At 53.8% G+C, this 18914-nt stretch overlaps 1 protein-coding gene across 4 annotated transcripts; it reads left to right on the top strand.

Moving 5' to 3' along the window:
* The first annotated feature begins 73 nt into the window (after positions 1-73).
* On the top strand, positions 74-15619 carry LMAN2L (lectin, mannose binding 2 like). 4 transcript variants are annotated; one of them, XM_088180111.1, is made up of 9 exons: positions 126-239; positions 903-1021; positions 2747-2864; positions 3555-3637; positions 7662-7694; positions 9206-9367; positions 12892-13006; positions 14034-14153; positions 14649-15619. In XM_088180111.1, the coding sequence occupies exons 2-9, from the start codon at positions 950-952 to the stop codon at positions 14789-14791; spliced, it is 846 nt and encodes a 281-aa protein (XP_088036237.1). In that variant the 5' UTR covers positions 126-239; positions 903-949; the 3' UTR covers positions 14792-15619. The 4 variants fall into 4 exon arrangements, with proteins under 4 accessions (XP_088036239.1, XP_088036237.1, XP_014749046.1 ...); XM_088180112.1 differs by lacking the exon at positions 126-239 and adding an exon at positions 664-816; XM_088180113.1 differs by lacking the exon at positions 7662-7694 and having other exon boundaries at positions 74-239.
* Positions 15620-18914: the final 3295 nt, after the last annotated feature.

The following is an 18914-nucleotide window of genomic DNA, read 5'->3' as shown; positions in this document are numbered from 1 at the left end:
TGACCACGCCCCTTTATGACATCACATTATAAACCACGTCTCCATTGGGACTCACATGTAGCCACGCCCCCTCAGTGACATCACCCACATGACCGCCTCCACTCCGCCCCCGGGGGCGTCCCACCCCTGGCCCCGCCCCCTTAAAGGGGCCGATGGTGGCCTGGCTTTGGGGGTGTCCCCCTGGGAACGGGACTGGGGGGACAGGAGGCACTGGGACCTGGTGGGGAGTGCGGAATCAGGTTAGAGGATCTGTGGGAACACCGCGATCCGGGGGGAATCAGGGTCTGGGGGGGGAATGGGATCCAGGGGTGCACTCGGAATTTGGGGAGGGGGCACCAGGGCCTGGGATGGCACCAGGACCTGGGGGCGGGCATTAAGACATGGAGGCGAGCACTAGGAGAGAATTGGACCCGGAGGGGCATTAGGACCTGGTCTGGCGCCAGCACCCGAGATGGCACCAGGACGTCTGCGGGGTGGCACTAGGACCCGGGAGAAGGGGGTCACCCAGCTCAGTGGCGGTTGCCTTCACCTGGCACCGGAACTACATTACCCATCACCCCCCTCGCGGCCCCATTGACAGACAGCTCATTTGACCAATCATCACTGGCAGCTTCGCCAAAGGGCGGGAACAGCGGTGGGACTCAGCCAATGGGTGCGCGGGGCGGGGCGCGGGGCGGTGCGGGAAGATGGCGGCGGCGGGCCGGTGGCGGGCCGGGCTGGCCCTGCTGGCCGTGGTGCTGTGGCTCGGCGGGACGGGGGCCGAGCAGACCGAGGAGCACCTCAAACGCGAGCACTCGCTGTCCAAGCCGTACCAGGGTGAGCGGGGAGGGCGGGCGGTGGTTGCGGACGGTGCCCGGTGCCCGGTGCCGGTGTCCGGTACCGACGGTGCGTGTGGGCCGCAGGTGTGGGCTCGGCCAGCTCGGGGCTGTGGGACCTGCTGGGAAACGCCATGGTCATGACCCAGTTCATCCGCCTCACCCCCGACGTGCAGAGCAAGCAGGGAGCCGTGTGGAACCGAGTGGTGAGCGGGGGCACCGGGGAGAGGGTCGGCAGCGGAGGGGAGCCGGGATGGGCCGGGGGAGAGGGTCGGGGTCCGGACAGGAGGGGACCGGGACCGGCATGGGGCAGCGGAATGAAAGGGGACAGGGCTGGGATTGGGACAGGCAGGGGCTGGGACTGGGGGGACACCGAGATGGGATGGGATGGGATGGGATGGGGGGACAGGTTCGGGATCAGGACCGGGGCAGGGTTAGGGTTAGGAGAGAGAGAGGATCAGGACTGAGATCAGGACTGGCTTAGGGTTAGGAAAAGGAGAGGATCAGGATCAGGATAGGGAGCAGGGCAGGAGAGGGTTGGGATTGGGATCAGGAACCAGGGCAGGGTTAGGGTTAGGAGAGAGAGAGGATCAGGATTGGGATCAGGACTGGGTTAGGGTTAGGAGAGGGAGAGGATCAGGATTGGGATCAGGACTGGGAGGGAGGCAGGAGGGGATCGGGATTCGGAGGATACTGGGATAAGGAGAGGGACACGATGGCTGAGGGAGAGGATGTGGGATTAGGATGGGAAAAGGCCGGGATTGAGGTGGACGTTGGGATAGGAGCAATGGGATCAGTGGGATTGATGGGATGGGAACAATGGGATGGGAACAATGGGATCAGTGGGATGGATGGGATGGGATCAGTGGGATGGATGGGATGGGCTGGAATGGCATGGGATGAGCTAGATGACAGGGTCAGGATCAGGGCAAAGGGAATTGGGAGTGAGGAGGGCACTGGGATGGGATAAATGGTATCAATGGGAACAATGGGATCAGTAGGAGAATTGGGATCAATGGGATCACTGGGAAGGGGTGGATGGGATCAGGGGGATGGGATGGGTTTGGGGGAGCTGGTGAAGGGGGTCAGGATTTGGAGCAGAAATTTGGGATCAAGGGGTTGCTGGAATGGGGAGAAGTGGAGCTGGAAGAGAGGGTTGGGATTGGGCCAGGATAAGATTGGGATCAGGAAAGGCACCGGGATAAGGGGGGGAGGCTGGAGGAGACCAGAGTGGGGTACCCGACACTGGGGGGTGCTCTGGGGGGCTGTAGAGACATGGAGGGGATGGGGATTGGGGATTGGGATGGGGATGTATGGGGGTCTGGGCCAAGGTGGTTCCCAAAGTAGGAATGGGATTCCCAAAGCGGGAATTGGGGTGGGCTGGGGGCACCATGAGGAACTCTCAGCCCTTCTGCTCCCAGTTTTCCATACAAGAGTTGAGCCCCCCTGGGAATTTGGGGGGCCTTGAACTGGGTGATGTTTTCTAACCCAAAGAGTTCCATGATTTGATGAAATCTCTGGATTTCAGAATCCAACCCCCTCCACATTGGTTTGGGAAACAATCATTGAGCTCAGCTCTCGTTGCTCTAAAACACAGAATGAAACCTTTTCCTTGGAATTCTGGCTCCCAAAAATCCCCTGTGACTCCCTCAGCTCAGGGAATTAATTGGCAGCTAATTAATAATCGCAATTAGCAGCTGCTCCTGAGGTTTTGCTGCTGCTCTCCCGGGTGGGAGCGTTGATTTTGTTGGAGCCACTCCCTTGGTGTTCAACCCTTGGGTGACAACCAATTCCCTGGGATTAATGATGGGTATTTTGGGATTAATTATCCCTGATCATTGGACAGTGAGGGGAGCACAGGGAATGGTGGATGTGGGTGAGGGAATGAGGGAACCATGCCCAAATTTCCCACCTTTCCTCCCCTCTCCCAGCCCTGCTACCTGCGGGACTGGGAGATGCAGGTGCACTTCAAAATCCACGGGCAGGGCAAGAAGAACCTGAACGGAGACGGCTTCGCCATCTGGTACACCAAGGACAGGATGCAGCCAGGTACAAAGCAGCCCTGCCTCGGGAAAAGGGCCTGGGGACACCTGGGGGGCACCTGAGACACCTGGGGACACCTGGGACAGGGCTTGGGGACACCTGAGACACCTGGGGACACCCTGGGGACACCTGAAACACCTGGGGACACCCTGGGGACACTCGGGACAGGGCTTGGAGACACCCTGGGGACACCTGGGACACCTTGGAGAGGGCTTGGGGACAACTGGGACACCCTGGGGGACACCTCAGACACCTGGGACACCTCAGACACCTGGGGGACACCCTGGGGACACCTGGGGACACCTGGGGGACTCCTGAGACACCTGGGGGACACCTAGGGGACACCTGAGACACCTGGTGGACACCTGGGACAGGGCTTGGAGACACCTAGGACACCTGAGGGACACCTTGGGGACATCTTAGGGACACTTCAGACACCTTGAACAGGGCTTGGGGACACCTGGGACACCTTGGGGACATCTTGGGCAGGGCTTGTGGGGACACCTTGGGGACACCTGGGACACCTTGGGGACACCTCGGACACCTGGGGGACACCTGAGACACCTGGGGGACACGTTGGGGCCACCTTGACCCCGTGGGCAGTCTCCCCAGGGCTGGGGCTGGGTGGTCCCTGTTCCCTGGTGACACAAAGCTGAGTGTCCCAGCGTGCTCCCACCGGCTCCTCTTCCCTGCCAGGACCTGTGTTTGGGAGCAAGGACAACTTCCTGGGGCTGGGCGTGTTCGTGGACACCTATCCCAACGAGGAGAAACAGCAGGAGGTGAGACAGGGGGTGACACCTGTGTGACACTCAGCTCTTCATCCCCCTCCTCCTCCTCCTCCTCCCTTTCCTTTGCCAGGGAAAAGCTGGGGGTGGTTTTTGTGGGGAGAGGATTTTGGATTTTATTTTATTTTATCTTATTTTATTTTATTTTATCTTATTTTATTTTATTTTATCTTATTTTATTTTATCTTATTTTATTTTTATTTTATTTTATCTTATCTTATTTTATCTTATTCTATTTTATTTTTTAAAATTTACTTTATTTTTCTTTTATTTTAATTTTATTTTAATTTATTTTAGCTTATCTTATTTTATTTTTATTTTATTTTATCTTGTCTTATTTTATCTTTATTTTTTAAATTTAGTTTAATTTTATTTTTATTTCATTTTTATTTTATTTTATTTTAGCTTATTTTTATTTTATTTTTTATCTTATTTTATTTTTATTTTATTTTATTTTTGTTTTATCTTATTTTATTTTTTGAATTTTTTTATTTTAATTTTATTTTAATTTTATTTTAATTTATTTTATCTTATTTTATTTTTTAAATTAAATTAAATTTTATTTTATTTTATTTTATTTTTTTTTATTTTTAATTTTTTAAATTTTATTTTTGGCCACGTGCAGCCTGGCAGTTCTGCACCAGGAGCAGGGTGTGAGTAAAGCTGGAGCAGTGGAGGCTTTTCCCTGCTCCCAGCTGCTGCTGTGCCTCTTGGAAAGCTCTGGAAGTCGTCACATTCCCGATTTTTGGGGGGTTTAGTGGTGCCATTCCTGTGGAGAAGGTGGATGAATCCAGCTGGGGGGACACGGGACAGGTGCCACCACTGGGGCAGGGACACCTGCAGTGTCCCAGGGTGCTCCAGGCCCTGCCCAGCCCGGCCTTGGGGCTGGAGCTGCCCTGGGAAATCCAAGGCTGGGAATTCCACCCCTCCAAAACCTTTCCCTAATTCCAGTTTCCCCTGAAATCCCAATTTTTGATATTTTGGGTGCAGCTGGAGGAACTCCCAGCTTGGATCCCAACACCCAAAGCCTCCAGCTCCCACTTGGTGCTGGGAAAAGCTTTCCCAAGAAGAGCCAGAATGGGTTTTAATTAGAGGAAATAATTAATGAATGTGGGAGCAGGAGCTGCAGAAGCTGGGGGGGGTTCCCAGCTGCTCATTCCCACCTCCAGAAAGGACAAAAACAACCCAAAAAGTAAAAAAAAAAACAACTCAAAAAGGTCTAAATGAGTTACAAAGGGGACTAAAAGAGCTCTAAAAGGAAAAAAAGGGCTCCAAAAAGAAGAAAAGGAGCTCCAAAAGGGACTAAAATAGCTCCAAAAAGGAGAAAAAGAACTCGAAAAGGGACTAAAAGAGCTCCAAAAGGTCAAAAAGAGCTCAAAAAAGTCAAAAAGAGCTCGAAAAAAAGATGAAAAAAAACTCCAGAAGGACAAAAATAGCTCCAAAAAGGAGAAAAGAGCTCCAAAAAAGACCAAAAAAAATCTCTGAAAGAGCAAAAAGAGCTGTAAAATTACAAAAATAGTTGCAAAAAAGACAGAAATAGCTCCAAAAAGGAGAAAAATAACTCCAAAAAGTTAAAAAGAGCTCCAAAAGGAGCCTCCAAAATGACAAGAAGAGCTCTAAGAGGAGAAAAAAAGAGCTCCAAAATGACAAAAATAGTTCCAAAAAAGACAAAAAGAGCTCCAGAAAGGAGAAAATGAGCTCCAGAAAGAGCCTTCAAAAGGTCAGAGATCTCCAGAAGGTCAAAAAGAGCTCCAAAAAAATAACAAAAATAGTTCCAAAAAAGACAAAAGAGCTCCAGAAGGTCAAAAAGAACTCAAAAAAAAAGACAAAAATCGCTTCATAGAGGTGAAAAAGAGCTCCAAAAGGACAGAGTGAGCTCCAGAATGACAAAATAATATCTGAAAGGGAGAAAAAGAGCTCCAAAAAGGGCAAAAAGAGCTCAAAAAGGACAAAAATAGCTCCAAAAAAAGAGAAATAGCTCCAAAAAGGTGAAATAGAGCTCCAAAAAGAGCAAAAATAGCTCCAAAAGGTCAAAAAGATTTGCAAAAAGAACTCAAAAAAAGATAAAAATAGCTCGAAAATTACAAAAATAGTTCCAGAAAAGGCAAGAAGAGCTCGAAAATGGTAAAAAATATCCCCAAAATATCTAAAAAAGCTCCAAAAGGAGCTCCAAAAGTTCCAAAATAGCTCCAAAAAAAGACAAAAAGAGTTCCAAAAAGGTGGAAAATCATCCAAAAAGAGCGCTAAAAAGACAAAAATACCTCCAAAATGAGAAAAATAATTCAAAAAAATACAAAAAGAGCTTCAAAAAGGAGAAAAAGAGCTCAAAAAAGTGCAAAAATAGCTCCAAAAGGTCAAAAAGAGCTCAAAAAAGACAAAAATAGCTCGAAAATTACAAAAATAGTTCCAAAAAAGAGAAGAAGAGCTCCAAAAAGGTCAAAAAGAACTCCAAAATTACAAATACAGTTCCAAAAAAGAGCTCCAAAAGGACAAAAAGAGCTCGAAAATTGCAAAAATAGTTCCAAAAAAAGACAAAAAAAGCTCCAAAAAGGTGAAAAATCATCCAAAAAGAGCTCTAAAAAGACAAAACGAGCTCCAAGATGACAAAAATAATTTAAAAAAAAGACAAAAAGAGCTTCAAAAGGGAGAAAAAGAGTTCAAAAAAACCCCCCAGCAGCTCCAGAAGCTCAAAAAGAGTTGCAAAAAAAGACAAAAAGTGCTCCAAAAAGGTGAACTGGAGCTCCAAAAAGGACAAAAAGAACTCGAATATTACAAATATAGTGGCAAGAAAGAGAAAAACAGCTCCAAAATAGAGAAAAAGAGCTCCAAAAGGACAAAAATAGCTCGAAAATTACAAATACAGTTCCAAAAAACAGCTCCAAAAGGACCAAAATAATTCCCCAGAGGATCCAAAGGTCCCAAAGGGCTCCCAAGGGTCCCAAAGGGGCTCCCAAGGGTCCCAAAGGGCTCCCAAAGGTCCCAAAGGGCTCCCAAGGGTCCCAAAGGGCTCCCAAAGGTCCCAAAGGGGCTCCCAAGGGTCCCAAAGGGCTCCCAAGGGTCCCAAAGGGCTCCCAAGGGTCCCAAAGGGGCTCCCAAGGGTCCCAAAGGTCCCAAAGGGGCTCCCAAGGGTCCCAAAGGGCTCCCAAAGGTCCCAAAGGGGCTCCCAAGGGTCCCAAAGGTCCCAAAGGGCTCCCAAGGGTCCCAAAGGGCTCCCAAAGGTCCCAAAGGGGCTCCCAAGGGTCCCAAAGGGCTCCCAAGGGTCCCAAAGGTCCCAAAGGGCTCCCAAGGGTCCCAAAGGGCTCCCAAGGGTCCCAAAGGTCCCAAAGGGCTCCCAAGGGTCCCAAAGGTCCCAAAGGGCTCCCAAGGGTCCCAAAGGGCTCCCAAGGGTCCCGGAGCTCTCCCAGCCGGGCTCCAGCAGGGGGAGGAGGGGCCGGGTCCCATTGCCGAGGGCGTTAACCCCTGCATGGCCGGGCGGCCCTGCTGGACTCGGGGGTCCCTGCTGGACTCGGGGGGTCCCTGCTGGACTCGGGGGGTCCCTGCTGGACTCGGGGGTCCCTGCTGGACTCGGGGGGCCGTGCTGGACTCGGGGGTTCTGCTGGACTCGGGGGGTCCTGCTGGACTCGGGGGGTCCCTGCTGGACTCGGGGGGGGCCGTGCTGGACTCGGGGGGGCCGTGCTGGACTCGGGGGGTCCCTGCTGGACTCGGGGGTCCCTGCTGGACTCGGGGGGGCCGTGCTGGACTCGGGGGGCCGTGCTGGACTCGGGGGGGCCGTGCTGGACTCGGGGGGGCCGTGCTGGACTCGGGGGGTCCCTGCTGGACTCGGGGGTCCCTGCTGGACTCGGGGGTCCCTGCTGGACTCGGGGGGGCCGTGCTGGACTCGGGGGGCCGTGCTGGACTCGGGGGGCCCTGCTGGACTCGGGGGGGCCGTGCTGGACTCGGGGTCCCTGCTGGACTCGGTGACTGTGGTGCTGTTGTTGCTCTGTGCTCTCTCCTGCTTTGTGCTCACCCCGGAGGGCAGGCTCAGAAGAGGAGGTACAGCCCTGGAAACCAGGTACTGCCTCCGGAATGGGCGCCTGCAATTCCCGGAATTCCTAATCCCCGGGGCCAGGAATCCTCCCCGGGGAGGCTGCGGGGGATGGGGGCTCTGCTGCATGGCTGGGGCTGAGCCTGACGGGTGGGGGGGCTGTGAGGGGGTTTGGGGCACATTTTGGGGTTTGGGATGGAGTGAGATGGTGCCAGCACCTTGTGGAGCAGATTTTTGGGGTTTGGGATCCACGAAGATGGAGCAGGGTGATCCCAGTGGCTTTGGAGCAGATTTTTGGGGTTTGGGATCCACGGGGATGATGTCAGTGTCCTGTTGAGCAGATTATTTGGGATGAAGGAGTTTGGGATCCATGAGATTGGACCACGGTCATATCAGTGGTTTTGGGGCAGATTTTTGGGGTTTGGGATCCATGAGGATGGAGCAGGGTGGTCTCAATGGTTTTGGAGCAGATTTTTGGAGTTTGGGATCCATAGGGATGATGAAGGGTTCTGGTGTCTTGTGGAACAGATTTTTGGGGTTTGGGATCCATGAGGATGGAGCAGGGTGATTTCAGTGGTTTTGGAGCAGATTTTTGTGGTTTAGGATTCATGGGGATGGTGTCAGTGTCCTGTTGAGCAGATTGTTTGGGATGAAGGACTTTGGGATCCTCTGGGATGGAGCAGGGTGATCCCAATGGCATTGGAGCAGATTTTTGGGGTTTGGGATCCACAGGGATGATGCAGGGTGCTGGTGTCTTGTGGAACAGATTTTTGGGGTTTGGAATCCACGAGGATGGAGCAGGGTGATCCCAGTGGCTTTGGAGCAGATTTTTGGGGTTTGGGATCCATGGGGATGGAGTGGGATTGGTCGCAGTCTCTCCTGGAGCAGAATTTTGGGGTTTGGGATCCACAGGGATGGTGTCAGTGTCTTGTTGAGCAGATTATTTGGGATGAAGGAATTTGGGATCCCTAGGAATGGTGCTGGTGTCGTGTGGAGCAGATTTTTGGGGAGTTTGGGGTCAGGGATGGAGTGGGATTGTGCCAAGGCTGTGCTGAGCAGATCCCTGGAGAGTGAAGGACTTTGGGATCATTCCAGGGTTGTTTTGAGCAGATCTTTGTGGGGTGAAGGCCTTTGGGATCATTCCAAAATAAGTCCTGTGGGGTTAAACGACTTTGGGATCATTCCAGGAGTATTTTGAGCAGTTCCCTGTGGAGTGAAGGCCTTTGGGATCACCTTGGTCTTGCAGTGAGTGGATCCCTGTGGAGTGAAGGCCTTTGGGATCATCCCAAAAAGACTCCTGTGGTGGTTAAACGACTTTGGGATCATTCCAGTGTTTTTTTGAGCAGATCCTTGTGGGGTGAAGGACTTTGGGATCATTCCACCATGACTCCTGTGGGGTTAAAGGCCTTTGGGACCATCCCAAACTGTCTCCTGTGGGGCGAAGCCCTTTGTAGCCACCTCAGCTCTCCTTTCCAGTCACTCTCCAGGATCCCAAGGCCTCTCCCAGACCCTGATGTTTTGTTTTTCCCCCCTCGCAGCGTGTGTTCCCCTACATCTCAGCCATGGTGAACAACGGCTCCCTGACGTACGACCACGAGCGGGACGGGCGGCCCACGGAGCTGGGCGGCTGCACGGCCATGGTGCGCAACCTCAACCACGACACCTTCCTGGTCATCCGCTACGTCAAGAGACGCCTCACGGTGAGCGGGGCCACCCTGCCCCCCTGCCTGCCTGCCCCCTGCCACCCTGCCACCCTGCCACCCTGCCTGCCTGCCTGCCCCCCTGCCACCCTGCCACCCTGCCACCCTGCCACCCTGCCCCCCTGCCACCCTGCCACCCTGCCCCCCTGCCTGCCACCCTGCCCCCCTGCCACCCTGCCTGCCACCCTGCCACCCTGCCCCCCTGCCACCCTGCCACCCTGCCCCCCTGCCCCCCTGCCTGCCACCCTGCCCCCTGCCACCCTGCCCCCCTGCCACCCTGCCTGCCACCCTGCCTGCCTGCCACCCTGCCACCCTGCCACCCTGCCTGCAGCAGGCACTGTGTTGCTGGGACTGGGCCACACGGCCTCCCTTTGTCCTGGTTTGGGATAGACAGGTGTGACAGGGACAGCAGGGCCTTCCCTTGGTCCTGGTTTGGGAAAGAGAGATGTGTGTGTGACAGGGACAGCAGGGCCTTCCTTTTATCCTGCTTTGGAAAAGACAGGTGTGACAGGGCCAGCAGGGCCTTCCCTTTGTCCTGGTTTGGGATCTACAGGGATGGAATGGGATTGGTGCCAGCATCTTGTGAAGCAGATTTTTGGGGTTTGGGATCCATGAGGATGGAGCAGGGTGATCCCAGTGGTTTCGGAGCAGATTTTTGGGGTTTGGGACCTACAGGGATGGACTGGGATTGGTGCCAGTGTCTCCTGGAGCAGATTTTGGGGATGAAGGAGTTTAGGATCCACAGGAATGGAGTGAGGTTGTCCCGGTGGTTTCAGGGCAGATTTTTGGGGTTTGGGATTCATGGGGATGGTGTCAGTTTCTTGTTGAGCAGATTTTTGGGATGAAAGAGTTTGGGATCCTCTGGGATGGAGCAGGGTGATCTCAGTGGTTTTGGAGCAGATTTTTGTCCTGGTTTGGAAAAGACAGGTGTGAGATGTGCTAGGGAGAGCAGGGCCTTCCCTTTGGGGTTTGGGATCCATGAGGATGGAGCAGGGTGATCCCAATGGTTTCAGAGCAGATTTTTGTCCTAGTTTGAAAAAGACACATGTGACAGGGAAAGCAGAGCCTTCCATACTGGAGAAAGTAAATCCCTCCCTCTGAATTATTAAAATTTTGAAATTAAGAGGCTCTCAGATAAAGGTATGGGGATAGGAATAACAGTTCTTTACTAATATATCTAACAAGGCAAACAAAACATCAACAGCAATGGAACTGACACCACACAGAGCAGGAGCCCAGGTGTAAGAGCTGAAATGAGGGGTGCAGGACTCCAGGTGGCTCTTGAGGGGCTGTTTATTGTATCCAGAGGTGACAGAGCCCAGCCCACAGCTGTGGGTTTGTCTGAAGCCACTCTAGTTCTGGTTACAATGCATTATAACCTTTTTTTTTAATACATAACAACCAATCAATACCTTTACTATTACCTATATCCTCTCATAACTGCTCACATCACCACATTCATGTTGCTGTTCTCCAATCACAAAAAGTTGGTATGTTACAGTTTAAGCTAGATTTTGTTTTTCAGTTTTCTTGCAGCAGAAAACTGAGACCATTTTTTCCTACTTGCAACACCATCATTCTTGTTTGCCTGTGGAATCTTTCTGCTTGGTAAAAACATCTTCTGTTTGAGGTAGAGTTATCATTTGTTGGTGTTACAACTTAGTTTAAAAGTTTTTTGACCAATCACACAAAGCAAAAGCATATTGACAGTGATTTTATCCAACCACTGTAGGTACATGTACCTTCAGTTAAAACAATGCTTGTTTATTTGGAATACAATACCTGCTTGTAAGCCTTGAAATACAATGTACAGAGCTCCATTATTAACTTTAGAACTTCCTAATATCTTCTAATACTTTTCTGCAGCTTAGGGAGTTATTTTAGCTAAACTTTAATACACAGACCATTGTTTTATCTGTCTTTGCTTTCTACATCTCACAGAACTTTTCTGCTGACAAATCTTACAGCTCCCACTTAGCTCTAATTACAGCTCTGCTTTTTGCAGCTTTCTCAAAACCCTCCCATTTTAAGGATTCCCACCGGGGTGCAGGGTCCAACACCAGAAGAGGCAGCTGGGGGTGGTGGGGGGGAGGTTTCCAGCTGCCTTCGTCCTCTGAGAGCCAAAAATGAGCGAGTGCCAGCAACTCTCCCCCACCCTCCTTTCCCTGCTGTGAATTCCCGAGGTGTTCCCCCTTTTCCTTCTCCCCGCTGCCTTCTGAGAGAAACTCCCCAAAAAATTAAAACCAAACCAGGGAGGCTCTTCCTCCCCCATCTGAGGGGAGACAAGCAGACAATCGGTGTGATTGATAAAGCAAGCTCCGTTTATTCTGTTACAATGGCTTTTTATACACTCAGCAAGCAGCTAATAGAGCTGTCACATTTTGATTGGTGTACACAGATCTCTACATTAATGTTTCTTCTTGCCAGGGTTCTTCCTTGCTCTCATGAGAAAGTTTTCTGAAGTTACAGAGAGCAGGATGACAAGATCACAGTGTCCTTGTCACATCAGCACACATTGCAACACTTGTGAAAGGATGAACAGCCTTATTCTGATCAGCAAGGGATTGTTCGAATAATAAATAATTCCAAAGACCATGGCCCTGATCAGCAAGCCAGTCCTCAACAGCCCATCAGTGCTCCTTAGCATGTCAATGGGAAAAATTCCACAGGAGGAGAGGAGAGGAGGGGAGAGGAGAGAGAGAGGAGAGGAGAGGAGAGGAGAGGAGAGGAGAGGAGAGGAGAGGAGAGGAGAGGAGAGGAGAGGAGAGGAGAGGAGAGGAGAGGAGAGGAGAGGAGAGGAGAGGAGAGGAGAGGAGAGGAGAGGAGAGGAGAGGAGAGGAGAGGAGAGGAGAGGAGAGGAGAGGAGAGGAGAGGAGAGGAGAGGAGAGGAGAGGAGAGGAGAGGAGAGGAGAGGAGAGGAGAGGAGAGGAGAGGAGAGGAGAGGAGAGGAGAGGAGAGGAGAGGAGAGAGAGGAGAGGAGAGGAGAGGAGAGGAGAGGAGAGGAGAGGAGAGGAGAGGAGAGGAGAGGAGAGGAGAGGAGAGGAGAGGAGAGGAGAGGAGAGGAGAGGAGAGGAGAGGAGAGGAGAGGAGAGGAGAGGAGAGGAGAGGAGAGGAGAGGAGAGGAGAGGAGAGGAGAGGAGAGGAGAGGAGAGGAGAGGAGAGGAGAGGAGAGGAGAGGAGAGGAGAGGAGAGGAGAGGAGAGGAGAGGAGAGGAGAGGAGAGGAGAGGAGAGGAGAGGAGAGGAGAGGAGAGGAGAGGAGAGGAGAGGAGAGGAGAGGAGAGGAGAGGAGAGGAGAGGAGAGGAGAGGAGAGGAGAGGAGAGGAGAGGAGAGGAGAGGAGAGGAGAGGAGAGGAGAGGAGAGGAGAGGAGAGGAGAGGAGAGGAGAGGAGAGGAGAGGAGAGGAGAGGAGAGGAGAGGAGAGGAGAGGAGAGGAGAGGAGAGGAGAGGAGAGGAGAGGAGAGGAGAGGAGAGGAGAGGAGGCAAAAGGCAATTCCCAGCAGTGAGGGCTCTGCTTTTTGGGCAGGTGCTGATCGACATCGACGGCAAGCACGAGTGGAGGGATTGCATCGACGTGCCGGGCGTGCGCCTGCCCCGCGGGTACTACTTTGGGACCTCCTCTGTCACCGGGGACCTGTCAGGTACGGCCCCAGGTGGGCTTCCCAAATGGATCTGGGGGATGGGGTTTGGGCCTTGAGGGTTTTCCCTGCTGGAAGGATCCAGAAGGAGGTTTGGGTTGAGCCCTGAGGAGCGGCAGGGTTTGGGCACCGAGGCTTTGTCCCAGTTTTCCTGGAGTTCCCTGTGGGAGGAGTAAAAGCTTGGGATGAGCCAGGAATAAAACCAGGGTGAGCATGGAATAAACTGAGATGAGCATGAAATAAATTGGGATGAGCATGGGATAAAACCAGAATGAACATGGAACAAAACCTTGGGATGAGCATGGAATAAAACATTGGGATGAGCATGGGATAAACCGAGGTGAGCCTGTGATAAAACCAGAATGAGCATTAAATAAATTGGGATGAGCATGGAATAAAAGCTTGGGATAAGCATGAAGTAAAACCAGGATGAGCATGGAATAAACTGGGATGAACATGGGATAAAAGCTTGGGATGAGCATGCAGTAAAACTGGGATGAGCCAGGAATAAACCAGGAGGATCATGGAATAAACTGGGATGAACATGGGATAAAAGCTGGCCCAGCCCCTGGGACACCCCAGAAGCAGGAGCTGCTGCTTTTGTCCCCACTGTCCCAAGAGCCACCTTCTCCCTGCGGGTTCCCTTTGGATTCCCCAGCTCCAGAGAATTCCCTGGCTCTTATTTTGGGAAGGAGCAGCATTCCCATTCCAGGGAATGATTTTACAGACCACAAACCCTTTTTTCCTCCCCCTGTCTTCCAGAGGTTTTCAGCCCCATTCCAGTTCTGCTCCCACAAAAAACTCATTCCTGGCCTCCAACAAAAACTCCTTTTCCCTCCCAGATCCCAGACCCAGCACATTCCTTTGGCTTCCCAAGCACTTCTAACTCCAATAACCTCCCAGTTTTTTGAGGCTGGATTTTTGAGGGGTTTTTCAGCAGCTTAAAAAAACCCACAAAATTCCTGCTGGCCATGGAGCACCTCCTGCCATCCCAGAGAATTCCAGGAGAGGTTTTTGCTGCCTTTTCCAGACAACCACGACATCATCTCACTGAAGCTGTACCAGCTGACGGTGGAGCGGACGCCGGAGGAGGAGAAGCGGGACAGGGAAGTGTTCCTGCCCGTTGTGGACAACCTGAAGCTGCCAGGAAGTGAGTGGGAATTTGGGAAGGGTGGGAGCAGCAGGGATTTGGGGTGGGGTGTGGAGCCGTGGAGGGAGAACGAGCCCCACGTTTGGGGTCAGGCAGAGATGGACACGGTGAGGGTGTGAGCACCAGGCTGGGGGTGGGTGGGGTTGGGATGTGGGAGGGAGATGGGTTGTGTGCCATCCCAAAATCCCACGCTCCCATCCCAAAAACCCAAACTCCTAAAATCCCATCCCAAAATCCCCTGGGACCTGGGAATCCTCTTGAGATCCCAGGGTGGGGAATCCCCCAGGATCCAGGGGCAGGGAATCCCTAGGATCCCAGAGCTGAAAATCCTCCAAGATCCTGGGGCAGAGAATCCTCCAAGATCCGGGGGCAGAGAATCCCCTGGGATCCCAGAGCAGGGAATCCCCCAGGATGCAGGGGTAGGGAATTTTCCAGGATCCCCAAGCAGGGAATCCCCCGGGATCCCAGGGGGCTCAGGGCTGTTTCCCCTCGCAGTGGAGGCACCCCTGGAGCCCATGAGTGGCCTCGCCCTCTTCCTGATCGTCTTCTTCTCGCTGGTGGCCATCGTCTTCGCCATCGTCATCGGCATCATCGTCTACAACAAGTGGCAGGAGCAGAGCCGCAAGCATTTCTATTGACTCGGAGATTCCTGGCCTGGCCCATCCCGGCCTTCTGCTGGCCACATCCCAACTCCCAGGGCGTGAGGGACCAGCCCTCGTGGCAGGGACCCCCCGAATCCCTGCAGGACTCCGGATCCAGGTGGGGATCCCTCGCCTTCCCCACTGGATTCCTGCTGGAGAGAGAATTCCCAGCGCCTCCTCCCGTGTGGCCACCAGAGCCCCCCACGGACGAGCCCCTGCGGGCTGGGAGGAGCTGGGTGCTGCTGCTTCTCCCAGATGGATGAGTTTTCCTGGCTGGATGAGCCGAGTGCTGCTCCCTCCTCACTTTGGGGGTTCCCAATCCCCATTTCCCAGCATGTGGCTGCCCCTGCATGTGGCGTCCTGGCTCCAGGGCCACTGCCGAGCCAGGGAGCCGGGGGCTTTCCTACCTCAGGGACTGCTGGCCACTCCTTCACCCCTGGAGGGGTCACCGGGTCCCCAGAGGGGTCAGCAGAGGGGGAGGGTTGGATCAGGGGTGCCTTGGGGACTCAGGGTTTGAGATGGCAGCACCTTCCTCACCAAGATCCAGGAGAGCCAAGTCTGGCCCTGTGGCTTTGCAGGATATTCCCACCCAAAACAAACCCCCAGAAAAATAGCTCAGTGGCCCCTGGGCCAGGGGAGGACTGGGGGGGATTTTCCATGCTGGAACTGGTGTGGTGGGAGCTGTGTCCAGGTGCCCAAGGGGGGTTGTGGCACTCGAAGAGAGTTTTCCTGGTGTTTTGCCTCTTTTGTTTTTTGGGTTTTTTTTTGGAGATGGCCTCTCCCTGGAGCTGTACTCGGTGTTTGGAATAAATGCTGAGGGCTGTGGCTGCCGTGGTCCTTGTCACTGCGAGCTTCTGGATGGGCCATTCCCTGCCCAGATGGATTCCCTGGAGCTGGGGGCTGTGTCCTGGTGGTGTGGAGTTCTTTAGGATCGGGATCCTGGAATGTTGGAAGGGACCTCAGAGCCCATCCAGTGGCACCCCTGCCATGGCAGGGACACCTCCCACTGTGCCAGGCTGCTCCCAGCCCCATCCAGCCGTGTCCAAAGGGGCGGCCAGGCAGGAATCCGCTCACCTGGCCGGGGCTGTGAGCCCCTCTGGACCCAGGGATTCCACAAATTCCACAGAATTCCGTGGAATGGAATTGATTCCATGGAATCTCATGGAACTGAGGCTCTATTGTGACACAGCAGGGCCTGGTGGAACCCAGGGCAGCGTTGTGACACCACGGAACCGCATGGAACCTCACGGAACCACATAGAACCGAGCGTGACCCAGCAGGGCCTGGGGAAAGAAAATCTGAGCAGCCAAAGCAATTTCTGGCTGTTGAAAGTTAAGATTGGTGCCAGTTCTATGTGGGCCAGGGTCTCAGGGATGCTCGAGGGGTCTCCATCCCTCTGGGCCTGGGAAATGCTTGTAAGGCCAGGGGGTCTCTGTCCCTCTCCCTTGGGGTGAGCGCCCCGAGCATCCCCAGGCATGACACAGCCACAGACCCCCCCAGCCCCGCTCACTGCCTGCCAGGAGAGGACTGAAGAGCCCCAGGAGTGCCCAGGGAGGAGGAGGAGGATGGACACAAGGCCGGGCCATCCGTGCTCCCCGGCCGGCCGAGGGCCGGGGGTCTCCATCCTCCTGTGCCAGGGGGCAGGCGGGGGCTTTGTGGTTGGTTTGGGTGGCGAGGGAGTCGTTGGGAAAGCAAAGATCAGGCACAGCACTGGATGTGATTGTTGCCCATTTTATTTTGTCCTTACCTTTGGCAGGCCGGGGCGCCTGCTCATTGTGGGGGAGCCCCGGGGGGCGCTGGGGGCGGTGTCTCCGCCGTCCTGGCCCCGGGGATGCTCTGGGGGTGCCCGCCGTCCTCAGCCCTTGGCAGGAGCGGGGTGTGTCCGTCGTGTCCATGCCCAGCCTGCGTGGGGATGGGAGGGGGGTGAGGCCATGTCCACCCCCTTGCCATTGCGGGGAGGGGCCGGGTGGTGTCTGTGCTCACCTGGGTGATGGGTGGGGTGGTCTCCGTGGAGCGGAGCAGTCTCTGGTGGGGTCTCCGCGCCCGTCGTTGCCGCTCCTCCGCTATGGGGGCGGGATCGTCTCCATCCTGGTCCTGTGTGGGGATGAGAGGTCAGGGGGTGACCCGGGTGGTCCCCGTCCACCTCAGCTTTGGCAGCCCGGGGCGCCTCCTCGTACCGGGGTGTCTCCGTCGTCCTCGCCCCGCGGGGAAGCTCGGGCCGGTGTCCGTCCGCCTTACCCAGGGGAAGAACCGGGAGGAATCGGGGGCGCGGCGTCTCCGTCGTTGTCCGTCGTCCTCGCCCCGGTGTTCGCCATCCGCACTCCACGCGGGGGACGCTCCGGGCCGTGTCCGGGGCCCTCACTCCGGTGTCCCTCATCGTGGCCCCAGGGCGGATGCTCGCCCCGCTGTCCGCCCTCCTCAATCCAAGGGGAGTACCGGGCTGTCTCCGTCCTGTCCATCCTCATCCTGTGTGCAGATGGGAAGAGAGGTCAGGACATCTCCGCGCCCGTCCCGTTGCTGGGAGGGGCCGGGTGGTGTCTGTGCTCACCTTGGTGATGGGTGGGGTGGTCGCCGTGGAGCGGAGCCATCGGTGGGGTCTCCGCGCCCATCGTTGCCCGGTAGACGATGCCGATCTCCCCCCGCCCCGTGGGTGTGCTCCCGGTGCGCTCCTCGGGGCCCCTCGCCGGGGTCTCCTCCTCCTCCTCCTCCTGCCGTCGCTGCTCCCGATCCCGAACTGATCCAAAGGGGCCCACCGCCCCTCTTTATATACCCAGAACAAGCCCCACCCGCCTTGGCGACAGCCAATGGGAGTCGAGAACCAAGGTTGTGGGCGGAGCAAACAGCGTTCCACACTGTGAGGACACAGAGAGGAGGCGTGGCCAGGCCGTGAGCGAGCGATCTGATTGGTCGGGAGGAGGGTTCCAAAAGGGGCGTGGCTCGGGCCTGGGGTGTGGGCGGCAGGTGTGAGGGCGGGGTGGGGGAGGGGCCGGGGTCGCGCCGCCATTTTGGGAGCAGCTCCGGACGCTCCCAGTCCCTCCCCAGCTCTCCTGGGGCCTCTTCAGGCCCTGCAAGGGGCTCGGAGCTCTCCCTGGATGCTTCCCTTCCCCAGGTTGTTATAAATGAGAGACAAAAGTCTCCATATTCAGCAAAATTTAGAGTGCTTTATTTGATATAGACAGAGCAAGCAGCGCCCTGGGGAGCGTGAGGGGTCACCGCCCACTCCACGCTCCACCCAACCTCGGTTTGCAGCCTCTTCTTATACTGTGGGTTCTCGTTGTAATCAATAATTTTTGGGTTCTTGTTCTCATAAGCAGTGGTGGTTGAATAAACATCCTTACACAAATTCACAAAGCCTTTGGGTGATAATCAGTCACAGATAGCCATCTGGGCCTTGTAGATAACCACCAGAGAAGTTCTGGAGTCTGGTTTTTGGGATAGGCAGCATTGATCAGACAAAGGCAGGAAGGGCTATTGGGAAGTCTGATTTTGCAAGCTGGTAGCCGATACATCTTATTTGGAATACATAATATATTATAATGTAACATAATACAACATAATATAACCTAAGAATTTGATTTTAAACAGAATGATTTAATCATATAATTTCCTTTATCTAGTGTCCATGCTTCACTGCAGAGCTTAGTATTCTGCTTTATACAAACCCCACTGCTTTTGTGATTTACACGAATCTTTTATCAATTATCACAATTTCCCCACTTATTTTTTTTTTATCCCATTGATTCATGTTCTGGCTTTAAATTTTGTCAGTACGTCTTGCACTCGATTTAATTCATTTACTGCCATTAATTTTGTTGCCTTCTCAGGGTCTATTGGTATTGTAGCGACTTGCATTCCTTGAACCACTGATTGGATTTGTCAAATGAAGCATGGAACAAGACAAGGGATGAACAATAGTCCTAATAATGCACATGTTAACATAAACCCTAATTTCTTCCGCCGAGTTCTCCCTCAACAGGTTATTCCACCAATTATCATTAAGTCTAGAGTTCCAGGTTTGTACAGGTACATGGGCTATTTGTTTTATTTCTTCTGCAATTTTAGTAATTACTTCACCATTGTTGCCGTATGGACTAGAAATCCTGAATATTGGAATATAAAG

Source organism: Sturnus vulgaris, chromosome 28 (assembly GCF_052056855.1).
Source record: "Sturnus vulgaris isolate bStuVul1 chromosome 28, bStuVul1.hap1, whole genome shotgun sequence".
Lineage (NCBI taxonomy): Eukaryota > Metazoa > Chordata > Aves > Passeriformes > Sturnidae > Sturnus > Sturnus vulgaris.
The sequence above is the reverse complement of the archived record's forward strand: the minus strand, read 5'-3'. Positions and strand labels throughout refer to the sequence as shown.